Consider the following 21,181-nt stretch of genomic DNA (forward strand, 5'->3'; position numbering starts at 1 on the left):
TTACATCCTCTACTCTCTCTCTCACTACCCCCATGCCAAACCGAAATATTATTTTAAAAAATATCTTTTGATAATTTGATAGATGGAAAAGGACATCTCATTGTTTTAGCTTTCACTTCCTTGATTACTAACAATACTGAACATTTTTTCATGTTTACTGACCAATTGTGTTTCTTATTTATTTATTTTTTTTGCTGTATGCGGGCCTCTCACTGCTGTGGCCTCTCCCGTTGCGGAGCACAGGCTCCGGACGCGCAGGCTCAGCGGCCATGACTCATGGGCCCAGCCGCTCCGCGGCATGTGGGATCCTCCCGAACCGGGGCACGAACCCGTGTCCCCTGCATCGGCAGGCGGACTCTCAACCACTGCGCCACCAGGGAAGCCCTGTGTTTCTTATTTTATGAAACGTCAGTTCATGTCTTTTGCTTACATTATTTGGGATATAAAGTTTTATGACTCTTGTGTCCTTGATAATGAATAATCTCCTTTGTCTCTTTCAGTGATTTTTACCTGAAATTCTTTCAGCTGAGATTACTATTATAATCCCTGCTTTCTTTTTTTTTTTTTTTTGCGGTACGCGGGCCTCTCACTGTTGTGGCCTCTCCCGTTGCGGAGCACAGGCTCCGGACGCGCAGGCTCAGCGGCCATGGCTCACGGGCCCAGCCGCTCCGCGTCATGTGGGATCTTCCTAGAGCGGGGCACGAACCCGTGTCCCCTGCATCGGCAGGCGGACTCTCAACCACTGCGCCACCACGGAAGCCCTTTCTTTTTGTTTATACTTGTGTGATGTCTTTTTGCTCATTCTCCTACTTTTAACTGTTCTGAGTCATTTTGTTTTGAATATGATGTCTGTTAGACAGCATATGAGTAGAATTTGTTCTTTTTTAACCTATTGTGATGATCTGACTTAAAATTTTTTATTTGACACATGGGAAAGAATATATAACAAATACGTTTATTATTAAATGAGGTAGTTAAATTCACTTATATTTATTATTGGCTTTTTTCCAAGTCTCTGTGTCTCCTCTGGTCTTTCCATTTCTTTGTCTGCTCCTGGTTCTTTAACTCTCTTTCATACAACTCCCCATGACAGAATGTTACAAAAATATGAAGTGACTCTTATAACTCGCATCAAATATGTTCTTCAGTTGCTAAATGGGAATGACTGACATATCCTGTAACAAAAAAGATGGCTTTTTTGGTAATTTCAAATCTTTAAGTAAATGGCTGCGCACATACTGTCACAGATTCTGACTAAGGATTTTCGTCAAGGACGGGACAGACGCGCGGTGGCGGAAGAACACCGGGGCTGCTGCGTCGGCACTGACCTTCTGAAGCCCGCCGTTCTCCTCCACCAGCGGCGGAAGAACACCAGGGCTGCTGCCCGGCGGAGCGTCCACATTGTAATCACGGAAGCAACAGAAGAAGGAGCTGAGGATGCTGCGGCTCCTCTGCTTCTTCAGGCTGACGTTGCACTGGGATGCTGGGAAGAGAAACAAAGCACAGCGTGGCCAACTGTAATACTATGGGAAAACTCGAACGTGCAGCCGCCCCAGAGCCCTGACGTGTGGAGACCAACTCAGGACCAGAAGACCAGGGGAGCCAGGAAGTTCCTCTAAAAGACTGTTACGTGACTCCTAGAGGGCCAGACGGTCGATGGAGTCCAGTCCTGCTGGCTGGACAGAATTCCCCTGATCTCGGCCCAGTGGGGGCTGCTTGCTCATTAGCTGACTCATCCCCGGGGCCATCTGCCTTCCTGAGACCAGCAGATAAAGTCTTCCAACCCTGCACAAGTGCTACTTCAAAACATAGATCCTTGCAGGCACAAATCAGACTTGTCCCTCGCTGAGAAGCATTTCTCTGTGAAGGGTACCAAGGAAGAGTCACATTGAAACTGGGTTCTTGGACACTCCCTGCTCGCCATGGAAACAATTAACTTCATGGGTTAAGAAATAAGATGTGTGAAGGCACAAAGCAGCCCTCTTCTTAAACTCTGCCATTTGTCAAGAAGTTGATAGGAGCCTGGACCCACAGAGCTCAGGGGTGGAGGCTTCCATCACACTTCAAATAGAAACAGCAGGAGAGGTGGGACAGAACATCAGGGCTGGCCTGGGCAAAGCCTATCTTCACGAGACCCAGGGCAATACTGTGCCACTGACTCATTCCCTGGCCTGTCCTGGATTGAGGCTCCGGAGGGAGGGATGGATCCTTTCTGTTATGCAGGGCTCAAGACAAGTCGCCACAAGTCAGAAATAAAAGACAAAAGTTAGTACAGATGAGAAACACACCTCAGGGGAGGAGGCTGACAATTTGGAGGTGCAGGAGCATTTAGCCCTGGGAATGCAGTCCCACCACATACCACGTCTGGGTGGGTCAGCAGCAGTCCCACCACATACCACGTCTGGGTACAGGCTACGGGCACAGGGACCATGCTTGGGGTTGATGGGAAGATCGCCACTGTAGGAAATTATTAAGTTCGCATGATAACTGTTGGAGTCCGTCTCTCCCACAAAGCAATTCTGGCACGATTCCTCTTCGTACACTTGAGGGATTTGTATAGCACCTACCCTCTCAAGAGATCACAAAACCTTTGCTGAAAGTCTGCAGGTACCCTTCTGCCAGCAGCAAAACCAAATGCATTCAGAAATTCTGAAAAAGGACTGAAAGGCTGTTTTGCCAGCAGCTTCACAGGCTGGATGGTCTTTAGCCTGGGTTTAGGCAAATGGCCCAGGAAGTGTGAATTTAAGATAATCGCTGGGAATTCCCTGGCGGTCCAGTGGTTAAGACTTGGCACACTTTCACTGCCGGGTCCTGGGTTCGATCCCTGGTCAGGGAACTAAGATGCCGCAAGCTGCCTAGCACAGGCAAAAACCAACCAAACAAACAAACAAAAACCTTCATTAATTAAAGATGATCTTTAGAACCATAAATCTCTGGAAAAGCTGGCTGTTTCTTCTTCCTTATGAATCCTTAGGTTCATGTCACAGGGCACCCGTCTTCTCATTTCAGGCCCCACTCGTCCGGCCAGATCAGACCAAGGGGACCACCAGGCACAGAGGCCTCCCACACAGCAGTGGTGGCAGCGACAGTGACCACTGTTTCCTGGGGCCAGCCCTCTGGGTTCTAGTACTTTACAATCCTCATCTCATGTCATCCTCACAGCTACCCAAGGAGATAGGTGTGATTGCTTCCATCTAACTGCTGAGAATATACAGCTAGTAATTGCACGTGCCCAGATTCAAACCCAAGTGGGCCAGTTTCCAGAGCGCATGCTTTCCCCATGCACCACACTGAAGACAATTCTGAAACAACTCAGGTCAGATTAAGAAGGAGGGAACGTGCCAAACGGAGAGAAAAGCACTGCCATAAACTCATATTTAATATAAATGATTGGTTAAGCTGTTTTGTTGTTACTTTGGGTGTTTTAGTTTTTTATGCCTCACTCGGATAATTTAGTCAGAGGAAGAAAAAACTGTCTCTTCCCCGGCTGAGAGCACATTTCTCTGCAAGTAAACAAGCTGTTTGTTCATGTCTTGGTGACACTGAGCCATCAAAACCCAGGCCGGGCAGTAAAAAGCTCTGCAAAAAACGCACTTTCCCGGATCCTATTTTCATCCTTGGGTCACATAAATCTTCCCCATAACTAACTAACAAATTAACAAGCTAACTTATGTGCTAAAAAAAATGCTGACCATGGAGCCAGGGAGCTACTTATAATTCCACCATATGATTACTTGCCATGTGGCAGCCACAAAGAGGGCTGCAGGGTCACTATTTGCTCAGGTCACTTGGGAGGCCATCACCCCTGACAATGGCAGCTCACTCCATTCCCCCGTCTATGTAGGAAGAGGTGAAGCAGCTCATGGCTGTGGGAGGGTCCAGGCATCTTCCTGTTAAATAAGGTCACTACTAGGGCCCGTAGGAACCTCCAGGCAGCTGGGGGCTTTCGAATCTTCTAATCTACCCTTGGGTTGGGCTGGTGCTCTCAAAAGCAGGCTAGCTGGGGAAATGGCTGGATTTCCTCAGGACCAGCATGAGCCCACCCTGCCCACGGCACTCACTGTTCCTGAAAGGTCAAGGTGGGCTGTATGGGTCTCATGACCCTGCTGCCTTCCACCCCAGCTGCTGCCTCTCCACCAGCTACAATCCAGAAGGCCCTTGATTTACTCATAAACTTCTGGTAAAAGGGTTTCAGTTGATACACGAAATCAACATCTATGGTTTTTTTTTTTTTTTGCGGTACACGGGCCTCTCACTGCTGTGGCCTCTCCCGTTGCGGAGCACAGGCTCTGGACGCGCAGGCTCAGCGGCCATGGCTCACGGGCCCAGCCGCTCCGCGGCACGTGGGATCCTCCCGCACCGGGACACGAACCCGTGTCCCCTGCATCGGCAGGCGGACTCCCAGCCACTGCGCCACCAGGGAAGCCCAACATCTATGTTTTAATGGACAAATGTTTATAACATTAGATCAAAAAAGCAAGATAAATAATTGTATTATCTGACTTGATCGTAACTGTGCAAAAACAAATGAAAAGAGATTGTAGTAGAGAAAAGATCGGCAAAAATATATCACGATGTTAACGGTAATTGTCACACTCTGGGTATTTACACCTCTTCCTTCTATATTTCCCCAATGTTTTATGGTCATTACATTTTACTCTAACAATGGGGAAAGAAAACAGTCTCGTTAAGCTTTCTTTCAGAAGCTCTGTAAAGCTCAGGAGAAACCATATCCTACGCCCAAACCCAAACCCTTACATCTATTCCTCCGCTTTCCACTCCATGCCTGTGAAGGGCAAAATGAGGCAAGAGCAGCGTCATAAGCCTTGCAGGAGGTAAATGTCACTGCTGTGGCGGCCCAGGCTCAGCCCCGGACCGTGACATTGCCGGGATGGAACATGCCCACCAACCCAAACCAGAGGGGCCCACGTGAACAGAGGGCACCGAGTCCATGATCTGCCCCAGCAGCGTGCTCCCACTGGCTTTCCCGGCTGGCAGCCCACCCAGCCTCTCACCACCTGGCCTCATTCGCCCCTTTGAATGTCCCTACTGATAACACGAGAGGCTCCCTGGTGGCCCAGAAGAAGGTCTTTATCAGAATTGTAACAGTAGGGTATGAAAATCAGTTTAATATGTACATCTTCCAGTTACACTGGTTTTAAGAATACTTTGGAGGAGTAAAGGAGAGAGTAGGAACTTTGAACATCAGTCTCGAACATTTCATAAAGATTTCCATGTTTTATCAGATTTAGGAGGAAAACATCATCAAAAATTATTCTGAAGTTTTCTGTTGCTTTCCCTGATCATCTTCCTGCTCCTATCCACGTCCACACCTGTGCACCTCATGTCCGGTTTCCTCCTCATGGTAGATGCCGCATCACGCTGACATCCTACCCCCCACTCCTCCTCTCCTTATACCCCACTTCTGAGAACATTCCTGTTCTTCAGGGGCTGGTTCAAAGCCCAACCCCTTGAAGGAAGCCTGTCCCAGTGGAAGGGATTTGGTCCTTGGCCACTGAACTCCCAAATAAACACATGTCTGTCTGGGCTACATCTTCAGCCCATTCCTCTCTCCCAACTTCCAGACCAGTTTATCCACCTGCCTGCCGGATGGACATCTCCTCCGGATGCCTCCTAGGAGTGCTTCACCCAGCAGGTCCCCTCGTCACCTGGGGCATCAATCTCCGAGTCTAAACATCTACCCTTCCCCCTCTCATTAAGTTGTTGGTTTTGATATCCTTGGTGGTTCTTAAATCTGTCCTCAACAATGCCCTGTCCCTTTCATATCCCAGCTGAGGCCCTCATCATTCTGTCCCCGGACAACTACAATAGCGGCAGAACTTGTTTCGCTGCTGCTGATTCTGTGTCCTATAATTAATCATTGACATGACCCACCGAGGTGTAGCCCAACAAGTGAGGAGACTGGTGGTTGTGAATGTGGCCTCTGAAGTCAGCCTCCTAGGTGCTGGCTCGACCAGTAAATGTTACGGGACCTAAGTTATATGACTTCTTTGTGCTTCAGTTTCCTTATCTGTAAAATAGAAACAATAGGCTTGTTGTGAGAATTAAATGAGTTCGTATAAAGTACACAGAACAGGACCCAGCACAGGGTAAGCACTTCATAAATGTCAGCTCTTATTATTATCATTAGTTTCTGAAGAGCTTGTGCTTCGTAAAGGAGTAGGGGTTCTGCTGGTAAATCCCGGATCAAAGGCTGGATCCTGTGGGTCCACATTTGTTCCCTGCCGTCTGACAACTAGGAGGCATAACTTACTATAACAGACCTTGGCTACTTAAACTGTAATTCAGAAAGCAAAACTAGAAAAATCTCAGAAGTGATTCTACTCAACTGCTCTAAAACCTGGAGAGGCAGAGATGAGGAAAGAAAATGGAGGGAGGGGTGAAGCGTCCAGATGAATGCTGTTGGGCACTGTTTACCTGCTTCCCCTTAGAAAAAGAATACTGCTTTCAAGATGAGGGGAGGAAGCATCCACTCTCTCCTGCCCACTTGCTCAACCCTCCTCTGCTGAGCTCTGCCCCTGCCCTGTCTGCATCTGATCCAGGGGCTCCTCGCCCCATGCTGTGCACCAAAAGGGAGCACCCTCCCAGGAGAGGAGGACTGCATGAGGACCAGGCAAGGAGGCCAACAGACCCATCGTGGCTCTCCTGCAGGCTCCCCTACTGGGCCACTGTATGCTGTCATTGCCCCTCAGCTCTGAGAGCGCAGGCCCATCAGAGGGAACTCTTCTTCTTCCTCAGTCCTGCTAATGAAGACATGCCTGTGGCTGGTCCCAGCAGCTGCCCTTCTCTCCACACAGATGGCTGGCCCATGAAAATGGCATCCTACAGGGTAGGATGGGGAGATCCCCGGCAGGGGCAGATGGGGTGATCCTAAGACTTCCCCCATTTTTCTGAGCAGGCCTGCGTGGAGCAGAAACCCTGGGAAGGGTTGTGAAGAGCTGGAGACGTTGGGCATGGGCCTCACCCATGTGTCTGGAGCCCTCTGACCATGTGGGGAGTGTGTGACGTTGAGGACAAAGACACGTGGCCCGGTTTTCCTCGATACACCCTGGGAGCTAATGCCTCTCTCTTTGTCCCTGTACTTGATGTCACTGCAGCCAGCAGATGAACAACCCGCTTCCCACTCATACACCCGCCCCGCCACCGTTCTCCTTCAATGGCTGGGGACCTCCCATCCTCCAGCACAGCAGATGAGGGGCTTAGAGAGGGCCTATGAATGGGGCGGCTAACATGAGTGCAGAGATGGCTGCCTTCCTTGAGTCTTCAGTCCTAAAGGTGAGACAGGAAGCCTCCTCAATACCTCCCTGGTCTCTCTTGGCAGACTGCTGGTCCTGCAGCAAGGACCAGTATCTTCAAAGCACCAGCTGCCGATGGGGAGTGTAGTAGACGTGTGACATTTTTGCCTGCCAAGATCCATTTCCCATCCTCTGGTAAAAGTTCCACCACTCTCACCTCACCAACTCTCAGTCCATTACCAAAGCCTGGCCAATAAAAGCCATGTGATTGCCTTAGAGATGGGCGCGTGACCCAAGCTGGGCCGAGGAAAGTCGGCCCCTGGATTCATGTTACGGCTATTGGAGGAAACGTTCTCTTTTTGCTGGTTTGCTAAGCTGGCAGGATGTAAGCCTGGAGCCACCAGCGGCCATCCTGGCCACCAAGCGAGAAGCACCTACCTGACTGATCACGTGAGCCCAAACTGAGATGTGAAGAGGGGCAGATCTCTGACTTGATTTCAGTAAACCAGATCTTTCTGGCGTTTTCAGTTATGTGAATCTCTTTTTCTTTGAAGCCAATACGAATTGGGTTTATGCTATCTGCAATGGAAAGGATTATCCCTGAAAATGTGAGCTCCTGGGCGAGGCAGTGCAGAGACGCTGATAAATCACACAGGCACCGTCCCTACCTCACGACACGCACACCTAGGAGGGGAGACACGAGAACAAGCAATTCTAATACAGTATGAGTCTTATTATGATGGGGTAGCACAGGGCGCTGCTGGGGCCCAGAGAAGGGCACAAAGTCCATATTTGGCAGGGGGTGGGTAGGAGTGACTTCTTAGAAGAAAGTAGTCTGACAACTGGGCTGAAGTTGTATAAAATTGTTGGAGGTGGGGGGCTTCCCTGGTGGCGCAGTGGTTGAGAGTCCGCCTGCCGATGCAGGGGACACGAGTTCGTGCCCCAGTCTGGGAGGATCCCGCATCCTGCGGAGCAGCTGGGCCCGTGAGCCATGGCCGCTGAGCCTGTGCGTCTGGAGCCTGTGCTCCGCAACGGGAGGGGCCCCAACAGTGAGAGGCCCGCGTACCGCAAAAAAAAAAAAAAAAATTGTTGGAGGGGGCAGGGAAGTAGGGAAACAGCAACGTGTAAAGGCCCTGAAGTGAGAGGGAGCATGAAATATTTGAGAAATCAAAGAGGCGAGGTGTTATGAGATGGGGATGATGACAGCAAGGGCCTTGTAAACCATGGTGATGAGTCTGGATTTAATTCTATGGACCTGGGGAATGACGTAATCAGATCTGTACCACACACGTCATGGTTTGACTTCTGTAACTGGAACTACTGAGTTTAAATTTTAGATTATGACTAATGTAAGCTATCTATATACATCACAGATTTCCAGGATGTTTAAAAATCACAGATGTGGCCTCTTTTATGTAACATGCCTAGAATGGAATTTCTTATTTGAAAACTGACTTTATTTATTTATTTTTAAAATTTATTTATTTTATTTTTGGATGCACTGGGTGTTTGTTGCTGCACGTGGGCTTTTTTCTAGTTGAGGCGAGCGGGGGCTACTCTTTGTTGCAGTGCACAGGCTTCTCATTGCAGTGGCTTCTCTTGTTGCGGAGCACGGGCTCTAGGCGCATGGGCTTCCGTAGTTGTGGCACGCGGGTTCAGTAGTTGTGGTTCGCGGGCTCAGTAGTTGTGGCGCATGGGCTTAGTTGCTCCGCAGCATGTGGGATCTTCCCGGACCAGGGCTCGAACCCGTGTCCCCTGCATTGGCAGGCAGATTCTTAACCACTGCGCCACCAGGGAAGCCATGAAAACTGACTTTAAATACAAGTTACACGGAAAGAAAACGGGCTTTAGAATTACATTTACATAGAATTACCCTGCCTTCTGTTCGCCAGTGTGAATTCATCTACCTAAGCCACACAGGTAACAGGGGAATCGTAACACCTACCCCCACAGGGTTGTTGTGTGGATGCAGCAAGACCATGTATGTTTGTGTAAGAGAGAAAATCTATCAGCAGCTTAAGATATAGCAACAAAAACTGATGATTGGTTTAGGCCCAGTGCAGTGTCTCACTGTGAACAGAAGTTAGTGACTGTATCCAGACAACAGTCCTCACAAAAACAGCCTGGCTTTAGGAGAAAACACGTAGGCAGACCCATTTTGGTTCTGGTTGTGTGAATTCTAAACTTAGAACTTGAAGTAGCTCTTTCAAACTCTACCTCCTATCTAGTGAAGGTTTCTTTGTATAATAATAATAATGTTAGAAAGTAAACAAGTAAGAAGCAGCTCTACATGTGAAACTTAAACCCTAGGATTCAGGCCTTTTTGAAGAAATCTTACATGGAATATGGTTAGAAATAAAGTGTTGTAGTTAAAAACATGGAAAGTCTTGGAGAAAGACCACCAAGGCTGACGGTGGGGTTTGGCCCTTCACTGGGACAAGAGGACTGTGTTTATGCCAACAGACGGAAGGCACAACGGAACCCACAATGGGTTGGTATGACAGGCCGAGAGGGGCATTTCTGATCATCCTCTTATACTTACTTCCTGACCTGACTGGTTCCCTTCTGTATCCAGAAATGGAAATGTTGACCCCAAAGCCAGCGTTTCCTAGTTAGTGTGACAGCTGCCCACGTCACATAACCACTGCCCTCTGACAATTCTGACCTGGTTTTGATTCCAGATGTGGAGAGGCTTAGGAACCGTCCTGAATCCCTGGCTGCAGGATCACAACCTCTGGGGTCTACACTGATTCAGAGCTTTGCACACTCTCCTTTGTGAGCACCCCACCCACCCATCCGTCCTTATCTCTGATCTGAGCTCGAACTCCCAGCGACCCCCTCCCCCATCTCTGTAGAACCAAGGAGTGCTTCAGGGTCAAGATGAAAGTAGCTGAAACATAGGTGGAAATGTTTGCTACCAACTGTGACTCCACCCCCAATCATTCAAGTGAAGAAACTGCATCTTGGCAGCTATAGAGAACAAGGTTTACCTTTCATTTCCACAATGCCAAGCCAGCCTACATGCCGACTCAGGGTCCAGACTACCAAAGACCCCGAGTAACAGAATTTCCAGGAGAAAACTGACTTAACACATGAAGTCTACTGCTAATGTGTCATAGCACCAAAACCTGCCATCAGAACCAGCTTCTTTCATGCCACGAGCAGAAGCGAGAAAGGTATTGCGTAGCAGATTTGTGTCATCCACGTATTTACAGCAGAGCATTAAAAACATGTGGACACCAATGCTGTTACAGCTGCAAAACTGGACACCAAAGTTTCCCAAAGTAGGCTATTTCTCCATACATGGGGATGTCAGAGCGCATTACAACCCTGAAGAGACCATACAGCTGAATTCACAACCACTTTACCACAGAAAATGCTAAACACCTTTTTTTAAGGGAGGAGGGGGAGTTCCTCTGAGGGTCAGCTTTTAAATGAATGCACCATTTCTTCTCTTCCAGAACTGGGCTGCAATCTCTGGAATGCATCCCAGGGCCGAGGTTTGGAATGGGTGTCTAACAGGAAATTCTGGGCAGTCTATGCATACATTACATTCCTTTCCCACCCTGAAACAGTTGTCAACAAACACAACTTTCCCCTGTTTGAATAAAAGGGGGGGTTGGGGGGTGGGGAGAGGCCAGGGCACAGACCGCACAGAGTTCAAAAGCAGATGTAGCTGCTGAGAATCCAAACATCCTTTCCTCCTAGGAAAAGGACTTAGTCACTTTTCAAGATGTCCCATCAGTCCCTACTTTCTTCCCAAGTGATCGATTTGCTCAGGGAATTCCACCCGCCACTCTGTGAAAGAAATGTACCTTTGGAAGCTCTTATCCCTTGTGCAGCCTGTAACTGGCAGTGGTTCCTCCAGCAGTGAGACATCAAGGGGAGGGCCCGTAAGGGTTGATGGCTAAAAACTGGGCAGGAGAAATCCTAATCTCATCCTCTGAGATGGAAGGATGAGCTTCCCCATTCACAGTTGGTTCGTAACAGCCCACGTTAGTTGAGTGCCTTGTTTGTGTGAGGTCCCTGACATAAATCACTTGTGGCCTTCATGATGTGCAGTGCCATTTTCCGATGAGAAGACAAGACCAGGAGTACATATAACTGTGCAGTGAGGGTGCTGGGGTTCAAAGCCAGAGCAACCTGGCTGCAGAGCTCCTGGCCTTCCTACCACCCTTCCCTGCCTCTCCCCAGCACTTGATGGGTTTGGGTTCTGTTTCCAGGGAGAAACTGAATATGAAGCCTTATGCTACCTGCCTTCACTCAAAATACCACACTTCTGAAAACTCCAAAATGAACCAGTGATACTCCCGGCAACCCTATTAGATGAAGCCAGACACAGTGGCTGTTGTGCCGTCCCCCGAATGTACCCAGGCCACCAAACTCTGTGACTCAGCTTCCCAGGAGAGCCCCTCGGCTGGGAATGCCTTTCCTGGCCTCAGCACTTCCCCAAACCCCTGTGCCCCATGTCACACAGCTCCGAAGTAGCAGGGCTGGAGATAAACCAGGTCTGTGTGGCTCTAGAATCTGAGCTCTTAACCATCACTATACAGAATCTGTTTTTCACACTGAGAGCCAAAATAAGTAACGGAACAAAGGATTTAAACAGATGACGCACTTATTTAGAGGAAGCAAAGGTTAAAATTTAACAGTAATCAAATAAATGAATGTTTAAACAACGAGGTCCAGTTTTGGACCTAAAAAATAAGCAGAAATGATAAAAATAAAAACATATAGCCAATGGTGGTAGGGCTTTGACGGCCTGGGCCCATTCACTCACACATTGCTGGTAACTCTGTAAACTGGAACAGTCCATATGACAAGTAGGTGAGTGATGTGTCAAAGACCACGAGGTGTTTATGCTGGTAATCTGACCGTCCAACAAAGCGGGGTGCTTAGTTAAATCAGTGCACAGCGACTGGAGTGAATACTGTGCAGCCACAAGAAATGACCATTATGAAGACATGTGGGGAAGCATTTGTGGTCAGGCGGGTCACCTCAGACACTGTGCTGCCCGATGTCTGTAACTTTGTCATGTGCTTCTGGACAAGCTGGGGAAGGTAGGCTCCAGGGGTACTGGCTTGGAACGTATCTTGTTCATGTCTCAGTCCTTAAGATCTAGAAACACGATAGTACAAAATAGGCCTGACATACAAATGTTTATTGAACGAATGAATGTGTGAAAGGAAACACAGAACAATGAAAACGACTGATTTGATAAAAAGGAACTGTAAGAGCACGCTCAGCCGAGCAGCATGTCTTTCCTGGGAAGCCCTCTTGCCCACAGTGAGCCTCCCTCTTCCAAAGGGCTTTAATCTGTGCCACCCACACATGGCCAACCCTCATCTGGGGAGCCCAACTCACAGCTCCCTGCCATGTTTAGCAAAGATGGCGACTCCTACTTCCTATAAAGTAATGAATGCAAGTTTTCTGAAAGAGAGATTATGTGAAGTTCACCAGGATGTTAAGTAAGCACGGCAATCTCTGGATCGTAGGACTAGGTTAATTATTATTTTTCTTTATACTTTTTTTTTATTGCTTCTCAATGTCTACAATCTACATCATGTTTATAGTGGAAAAAACTGAGTAAATATTTAAAATGTTTGTTTCTACTTAATATGTGAACATTTTGACATTTCATCAGATATCCTTCTATAACCTTATTTTGGTTGGTTGTATTGGATTCCACTGTATGGATGTGCGCTGTGTCAAAATTAAACTAACTTTGGACATTTATGTTGTTTCCTTCAAACTGTGTCATAATACTGCAATTTGCTTGCAACAGCAATGCTGACCTCAGCACAAACTAGTTGTTTATCAATGTGGGACCAAATATTATACATCTATCTATATCTATCTATCTATCTATCTATCTATCTATCTATCTATCTATCTATCCCTGGTGTGGAATATTATACAGCTGTGAAAAAGAAGGCTGCAGCTCCCTGTGCACTGATAACAGCCAACACTTATCTTACCTAAGATGTACCAGGCACTATTCTATGCACTTTACATACATTGGTTCATTTAATCCTTTCAGTAATCTTATGAGGTTAGGACTACTATTATATTCATTTTATAGATGAGAAACTAAGTCCCAGAGAAGTTAAGAAACCTGCCCAAGATGACACAGCTAGTAAGTAGTAGACTTTATTCAAATCCAAGTAGTCTGGGCTCTTAACCTCTGCTTTATATTGCCTACTGATAATGGAGCACATTCTGAGATACATTAAATGAGAAAAGCAAGGACATTGGAACATATAGTGTGCTACCATCAACCTTCAAATACAAAATCAAATAAATTAACAAAATAGAATGCACAAGCGTGTGCATATTCTTATATGTGCAAAAAGTATCTCTATAAGTAACTGTTGCCCCATGGGAGACGAATGGAGGACACACCAGAAGGGAGGGAGAATTACTTTTCACTCTATTCTCTTTAGTATCCTTTGGATTGTGTATCATGTATTAAACTAATAATTGCATACTGTATATCATGCATTATAAATAAAAAATTACATCATCAAAAATAATATGGTAGTGAGCATAGCATACGTAATTTTATGTGCACATCTGATTTATCCCTTAGAAGAAATACCTAGAAGTGTAATTGCTTTTCAAAGGCCAAAGTCTTTGAAAAAAACGTCAAGCCTCTTGATATCTATGGACAATCTGCCACTTAGAGAGGCAGTGTGTATGCGCACCCCCTCATGGGGTGTTCCACTTAGGCTGTGCAAACTCTGTGACTTTAATTGGTCTTTGCCAAGCGGAAAGGTGAAAATGGTAACTTGCTGTTGCTTTAATTTGCATTTCTTGGATTGCCACCCAAGTTCTACAATCTCGCATATACTTTTTTTAAAAAATAATTTTATTTATTTATTTTTGCCTGCATTGGGTCTTCGTTGTTGCACGCGGGCTTTCTCTAGTTGTGGTGAGCAGGGGCTACTCTTCATTGCAGTGCATGGGCTTCCCATTGCGGTAGCTTCTCTTGTCGTGGAGCACAGGCTCTAAGCGCGCAGGCTTCAGTAGTTGTGGCGTGCGGGCTCAGTAGCTGTGGCTTACAGGCTTTACAGTGCAGGCTCAGTAGTTGTGGTGCACGGGCTTAGCTGCTCCACGGCATGTGGGATCTTCCCGGACCAGGGCTTGAACCCATGTCCCCTGCATTGGCAGGCAGATTCTTAACCACTGCGCCTCCAGGGAAGTCCCTCTCATATACTTTTTGGTCATTTCTATTTCTTCTTTTGAAAACTGTGCTTATATATTTTTGCCTATTTCTCTATATTTTTTCTTTGACTTATAAGTGTTCCTTTGTCACATATTAGAGACATAATTCTTGGACTGTTCTGTACATTGGAAATTGCATCAGTTTGTTTTCAGCCTTCTACTTTTTTAAAATAGTAGTTATGTATGTGCAGAAGTTTTAGTTTTTAGGAAGTCAAATCTAACCATTTTTCAAATGATTCCTTCCCAACCTAATACAACATACCATTCACTTATATTTTCTTCTAGTTCTTTTTTAGTTTAAAGTAAATATCTTTTAAAGTAAAGATTTTATGTTTTATCGGTTTTACCTGTTTATTCTGGTACACAGTAGGATATATGAATCTACCTTTTCCCCCCAAAAGATTAGTCAAATATACTAATAATATTTATTGAACAATTCACCCTATACAATGATTTGGGCATTCTATTCTACCCTATCCCATCCCATCCCATCTCATCCCACTCCTTTTCTTGTGCCAGTAACACATAGCTTTGCTACTGTAGATTTAATGTTTTATATTTAATAGTACCAGTCCTCCTTTATTATTTATTTTCAAAAACTTCTTGGATAGTCTAACCCTTTATGCTTCCAGATGAATGTCAGAATCACTTTATCAAGTTTTAAAAAAATACCACTGGGATTTAGTTGCATTAGGCTCATAAAATATGCATGCACTAATTCTAGTTAATTCCATTAAAGTAATTAAAATGAGAAAGTTAAAAAAATCCATTTGTTGTACCTTATTCCTAAAAACTGTGCCAAGATTAAAAGTGGCCTTGGTTATCAGCTTAAAATAGATTATTATAACTATAATATGTTTAATGTAAGTCCCATGGTAACAACAAAGAAAATACATATGGAAGAGAGACAAAAGAAAGTGAGAAAGGAATAAGAGCATGTCATTACAAAAAAAAAAAAAAAAAAAAACTCCAAAACAAAAAACAAAGAAGAGAGCTAGAAAGAAAAAGAGGGTTAAAAAAATTACAAGACTGACAGAAAACAATTTAAAAAATGTAATGGTAAGGGGGCTTCTCTGGCAGCACAGTGGTTAAGAATCTGCCTGCTAATGCAGGGGACATGGGTTTGAGCCCTAGTCCGGGAAGATCCCATGTGCCGTGGAGCAACTAAGCCCATGCGCCACAACTACTGAGCCTGTGCTCTAGAACCCGCAAGCCACAACTACTGAAGCCTGTGCACCTAGAGCCTGTGCTCCACAACAAAAGAAGCCACCGCAGTGAGAAGCCCGTGCACCACAACAAAGAGTAGCCTAGCCCCCGCTCACTGCAACTAGAGAAAGCACGTGTACAGCAATGAAGACCCAACACAGCCAAAAATAAAATAAATAAAATAAATAAATTTATTTTAAAAAATGCAATGGTAAGATCTTCCCTATCAGTAATTCCTATAAATGTAAATAGATTAAACTCCTCAATAAAAAAACACAGAGTGGCTGAATGGATTAAAAAAATAAGATCCAACTATATGCTAACTACAAGGGACTCACTTTAGATTTGAGAACACACATAAGCTGAAAGTGAAAGGAGAGAAAAAGATATTCACTGCAAATGGTAACCAGAAGAAAGGACAGTAGCTACACTTATAAAGACAAAATAGACTTTAAGTCAAAAACTGTCACAAGATGGGACTTCCCTGGAGGTCCAGTGGTTAAGACATTGCCTTCCAATGCAGGGGGTGAGGGTTCGATCACTGGTCAGGGAGCTAAGATCCCACATGCCTTGGAGCCAAAAAACCAAACACATAAAACAGAAGAAATATTGTAACAAATTCAATAACAACTTTAAAAAATGGTCCACATCAAAAAATCTTTAAAAAAAATAAACTATCACAAGAGACAAAGAACATTATCTAATGGTAAAAGGGTCAATTCACCAGGAAGACATAACAATTATAAACATACATGCACCAACATCAGAGCATATGAAGTAAACATGGACAGAACTTAAGGGAGAAACAAACAGCAACACAATGACAGTATGAGGTTTCAATAACCCACTTTCAGTAATGGATAGAACATCTAGAGAAAGGACAAAGAAACAAAGGACTTGAACAACACTATATTGCAAATGGACCTAACAAACATATACAGAACATTCCACCCAACAAGAGCACAACGTATATTCTTCTCAAGTGCACATGGAACATCCTCCAGGACAGATCACGTATTAGGCCACAAAACAAGTGTTAACAAATTTAAGAAGACTAAAATCATACCAAGTATCTTTTCTGACCACAATGGAATTAAACTAGAAATCAACAGTAGAAGAAAAACTGGAAAATTCACAAATATGTGGAAGTTAAACAACACACTCTTGAACAACCAATGGGTCAAAGAAGAAATCAAAAGGGATTAGAAAATATCTTGAGATAAATAAAAATGAAAACGTACCAAAACTTACGGAATGTAGCAAAAGGAGTATGAAGAGGGAATTTTATAGTAGTAAATGCCTACATTAAAAAAGAAGAAAGGTCTCAAGTAAACAATCTAACCTTACACTTCAAAGAATTAGAAGTGTAAGCCCAGAGTTAGCAGAAGAAAGAAGATGATAAAGATTAGAGTGGAAATAAACAAAATAGAGAATAGAAAAACAATTTTAAAAAGCAATGAAACTGAGTTGGTTTTTTGAAAAGACCAACAAAATTGACAAATATTTAGCTAGACTAACAAAAAGAGAGAGAAGACTCAAATAAGTAAAATCAGTAATGAAACAGGAGACATTATAACTGATGTCACAGAAATAAAAAGATTATGAGAAACCTATGAACAATTATAGGCCAACAAGTTGGGTAACCTAGAAGAAATAGATAAATTCCTAGAAACATACAACCTACCAAGACTGAGTCATGAAGAAATAGGAAATATGAACAAGTCCAATAATGAACATGGAGACTGAATCAGTTATCAAAAATTTCCCAAGAAAGAAAATCCCAGGGCCAGATGGCTTCACTGGAGAATTCTACCAGACATTTAAAGAAGGATTAATGCCATTCCTTCTCAAGCTTTTTCAAAAAATTAAAGAGAAGGAGATACTTCAAACTCATTTTATGAAGCCAGTGTTATCCTGATACCAAAGCCAGACAAATACATCACAAGAAAAGAAAACCTCAGGCCAACAGCTCTGATGAATACAGATGTAAAAATCCTCAACAAAATACTAGCAAGCCAAAGTTAATAGCACACTGAAAGGATCACATGCCATGACCAAGTGGGATTTATCCCTGGGATGCAAGGATGGTTCAACACACAAAAATCAATCAATGTGATACACCACATTAACAGAGTGAAAGATAAAGATCACATGATCATCAACAGAAGCAGAAAAAGCATTTGACAAAGTTCAACACTGCCTCATGATAAAAATAATTTTAAAACTAGGATTAAAAGAAAAAATCATCAACATAATAAAGGCTACATAAGAAAAGCCCACAGTTAACATCCTACTAAAAGTAAAAAACAGAAAGCTCTTCCTCTAAGATCAGGAATAAGGCAAGGATGCCTACTCTTACCACTTCTATTCAACATAGTACTGGAAGTCCTAGCTACAGCAATCAGGCAAGCAAAAGAGATAAAAGGCATCCAAATCAGAAAGAAGAAGCACAATTATCTCAGTTCACAGATGATATGATTTTATATGTAGAAAACCCTAAAGATTCCACCAAAAAACTATTAGAACTAATAAACGAATTCAGCAAAATTGCTGGACACAAAATCAATGTATAAAAATCAGTTGCATTTCTATACACTTATAATGAACAATCCAAAATGGAAATAAAGAGAACCACTGGATTGACAATAGCATCCAAAAGAATAAAATACTTAGGAATAAACTTAACTAAGGAGATAAAAACTTCTACACTGAAAACTACAAAACATTGGTGAAATTAATTAAAGAAGACAGGAAAAAAATGGTAAGACAGCCTGTATTCATGGATGAGAAGACAATATTGTTAAAATGTCCACACCACCCAAAGCAATCTACAGAGTCAATATAATCCCTATCAAAATCCCAGAGGCTTTTTTTTTTTTTTTTGCAGAAATAGAAAATACAATCGTAGAATTCATATGGAATTACAGAGGACCCCAAATAGCTAAAACAACCTTGAGAAAGAAGAACAAAGCTGGAGGCCTCATATTTCCCGACTTCAGAACATATTAGAGATCTACAAAAGTATGGTACTGGCATAAAGACAGATATATAGACCAACTGAAAAAAATAGACAGCCCAGAAATAAACCCAAGCGTACATAGTCAAATGATCTTCAAAATGGGAGCCAAGACTACACAATGGGGCAAGTATAATCTCTTCAACAAATGGTGTTTCTTAAAACTAGATATCCACATGCAAAACAATACAACTGGACTGTTATATTACACCATAGACAAAAATCAACTCAAAATGGATTAAAGACTTAAATGTTAAGGGCTAAAATTATAAAACTCCTAGAATAAAACACAGGGGAAAGCTTTATAACATCGCTCTTGGCAGTGATTTTTTGGATATGATACCCAAAGCACAGGCAACGAAAGCAAAAACAGACAACATTAAACTCAAAAGCTTCTGCACAGCAAAGGAAACAATCAACAGAGTGAAAAGGCAACCTACAGAAGGGGAGAAAATATCTGCAAACCATATATTTGGTAAGAGGTTAATATCCAAAATATATAAGGCACTCCTTCAACCCAACAGCAAAAAACCCCAAGTAATCAGATTTTTTAAATTGCCAATGGACTTGAATTGACGTTTCTCTTAAAGAAGACACACGATGGCCAGCAAGTATATGAACAGATGTTCAATAACACTAATCATCAGGGAAATGCAAATTAAAACTACAATGAGGTATCACCCCACACCTGCAAGGATGACTATCATCAAAACAAAACAAAACAAAACAGGGCTTCCCTGGTGGCGCAGTGGTTAAGAATCCACCTGCCAATGCAGGGGACATGCGTTTGAGCCCTTGTCCTGGAAGACCCCACATGCCGTGGAGCAACTAAATCCGTGAGTCACAACTCCTGAGCCCACGCACCACCACTACTGAAGCCCGAGCGCCTAGAGCCCATGCTCCACAACAAGAGAAGCCACGGCAATGAGAAGCCCGCGCACCGCAACAAAGAATAGCCCTGCTTGCTGCAACTAGAGAAAGCACAAGCGCAGCAACAAAGACCAAATGCAGCCCAAAATAAATAAATAAAAATTTTAAGAATGCTCCAAAAATACCCAAGAAACAAAAAACAAAATAACAAGTGTTGGTGAGGATGTGGAGAAATTGGAACACTTGTGCACTGTTGATGGGAATGTAAAATGGGGTAGCTGCTGTGGAAAACAATATGGAGGTTCCTCAAAAAATTAAAAATTCCATACACTTAATATTAAAAATACCACTAGCATATGATACAGCAATCCCACTTCTGGGTATTCATCCAAATGAATTGAAAACAGGATCTCAAAGAGATATTTGCACTCCTATGTTCACTGCAGCATTATTCACAATAGACTAGAAGTAACTCAAATGTCCTTTAATGGATGAATGGATAAAGAAACTATAGAGTGTGTGTGTGTGTGTGTGTGTGTGTGTGTGTGTGTGTAATGGAATACCATTCCATTAAAGAAGAAGGAAATACTGTCATGTGCTACACATGGATGTACCTTGAGAACATCATGTAAGACAAAAAAGTTCTAGAGATCTGATGCACAGCAATGATCATACAGTTAACAATACTGTACTGTACCCTTAAAAATTCATTAAGGTGTAGATTTCAGGCTATGTGGGTTTTTTTTTTAACAACATTAAAAAAAAAAAAAAAGAGTGGTTTCGGGAGGAAGCCACAGCTCCTGCTGATGGAAGGACTGCCTCCTGTACTGGGCAAGTGCCTCACATGCTCGATCTGATACAATCTCCTCCTCACGTAGGTATCACCATCCTCATTTTGGTGGCCTAGAAGCGAGGCACCTAGACTTGGCCCAAGAGTGCACAGTTACATACCAAGTAGTAGAAGCGGAATTTGTACTCAGGTTGTCAGACTGCAAAGCCTATACCTTTCTGCCCATCGTCATTACAACTGGCACACCACGGGCCATCTCTCTCGCTCCCTCTGGGCTGTGGGTGATGCGAGTGCTGTGGTGGGGCTCCTTCACTCCTGGCTCATCACCACTGTCGCCTAACAATGCAAGTATCTTCTAGGTAATGAATGCATTTGCTTCTTCTTTTGGACTAGGGCCATAGTTCACTGATAAAATTCCACTAAAAACTGCTATTATTGGGTCAAACTCCTTCCAGAAGAATTCCTAAAGCAGCAAGCCAGTTCACCCAGAATGTTCTACCTCTAGGTTGGTTCTATGATTAAAATGTAACCATTTCTACATTTGGTCTCTATCCAGTCACACCAAATACTGGTTCACAACTGCAAAAAGAGATAATCACCTCAAATAATGCTTCAGGAGTCCTCACTAATCCTCCTCACAGCACAGACATTTCCTAAGGCCAAAACCTAAAAACAAAAAAGCTCAAGTCTGCCAGTCATTCAGTCTTCGATTCCCTCCTCAGTTTTGCTAATGATCAACTCTGTATAGACGTCATTTGTCCCCAGAGTCTCTGTTCTCTATGAGGCAAGACCTGGGTGTCTGGTTATTCTGCCAAGAGG

The 21,181-nt window shown here is 43.9% G+C and overlaps 1 protein-coding gene across 1 annotated transcript in view; it reads right to left on the minus strand.

Annotated features, from left to right (window-relative positions):
- CTDSPL (CTD small phosphatase like) overlaps positions 1–21,181 on the minus strand; it is a 125,442-nt gene that overhangs the window by 32,368 nt on the left and 71,893 nt on the right. The window contains 1 exon segment of the mRNA XM_030830180.2: positions 1,329–1,483. Within this exon segment, the coding sequence (XP_030686040.2) occupies positions 1,329–1,483 (155 nt within the window).

This window comes from Globicephala melas, chromosome 11 (assembly GCF_963455315.2).
Source record: "Globicephala melas chromosome 11, mGloMel1.2, whole genome shotgun sequence".
NCBI classification, from domain to species: domain Eukaryota; kingdom Metazoa; phylum Chordata; class Mammalia; order Artiodactyla; family Delphinidae; genus Globicephala; species Globicephala melas.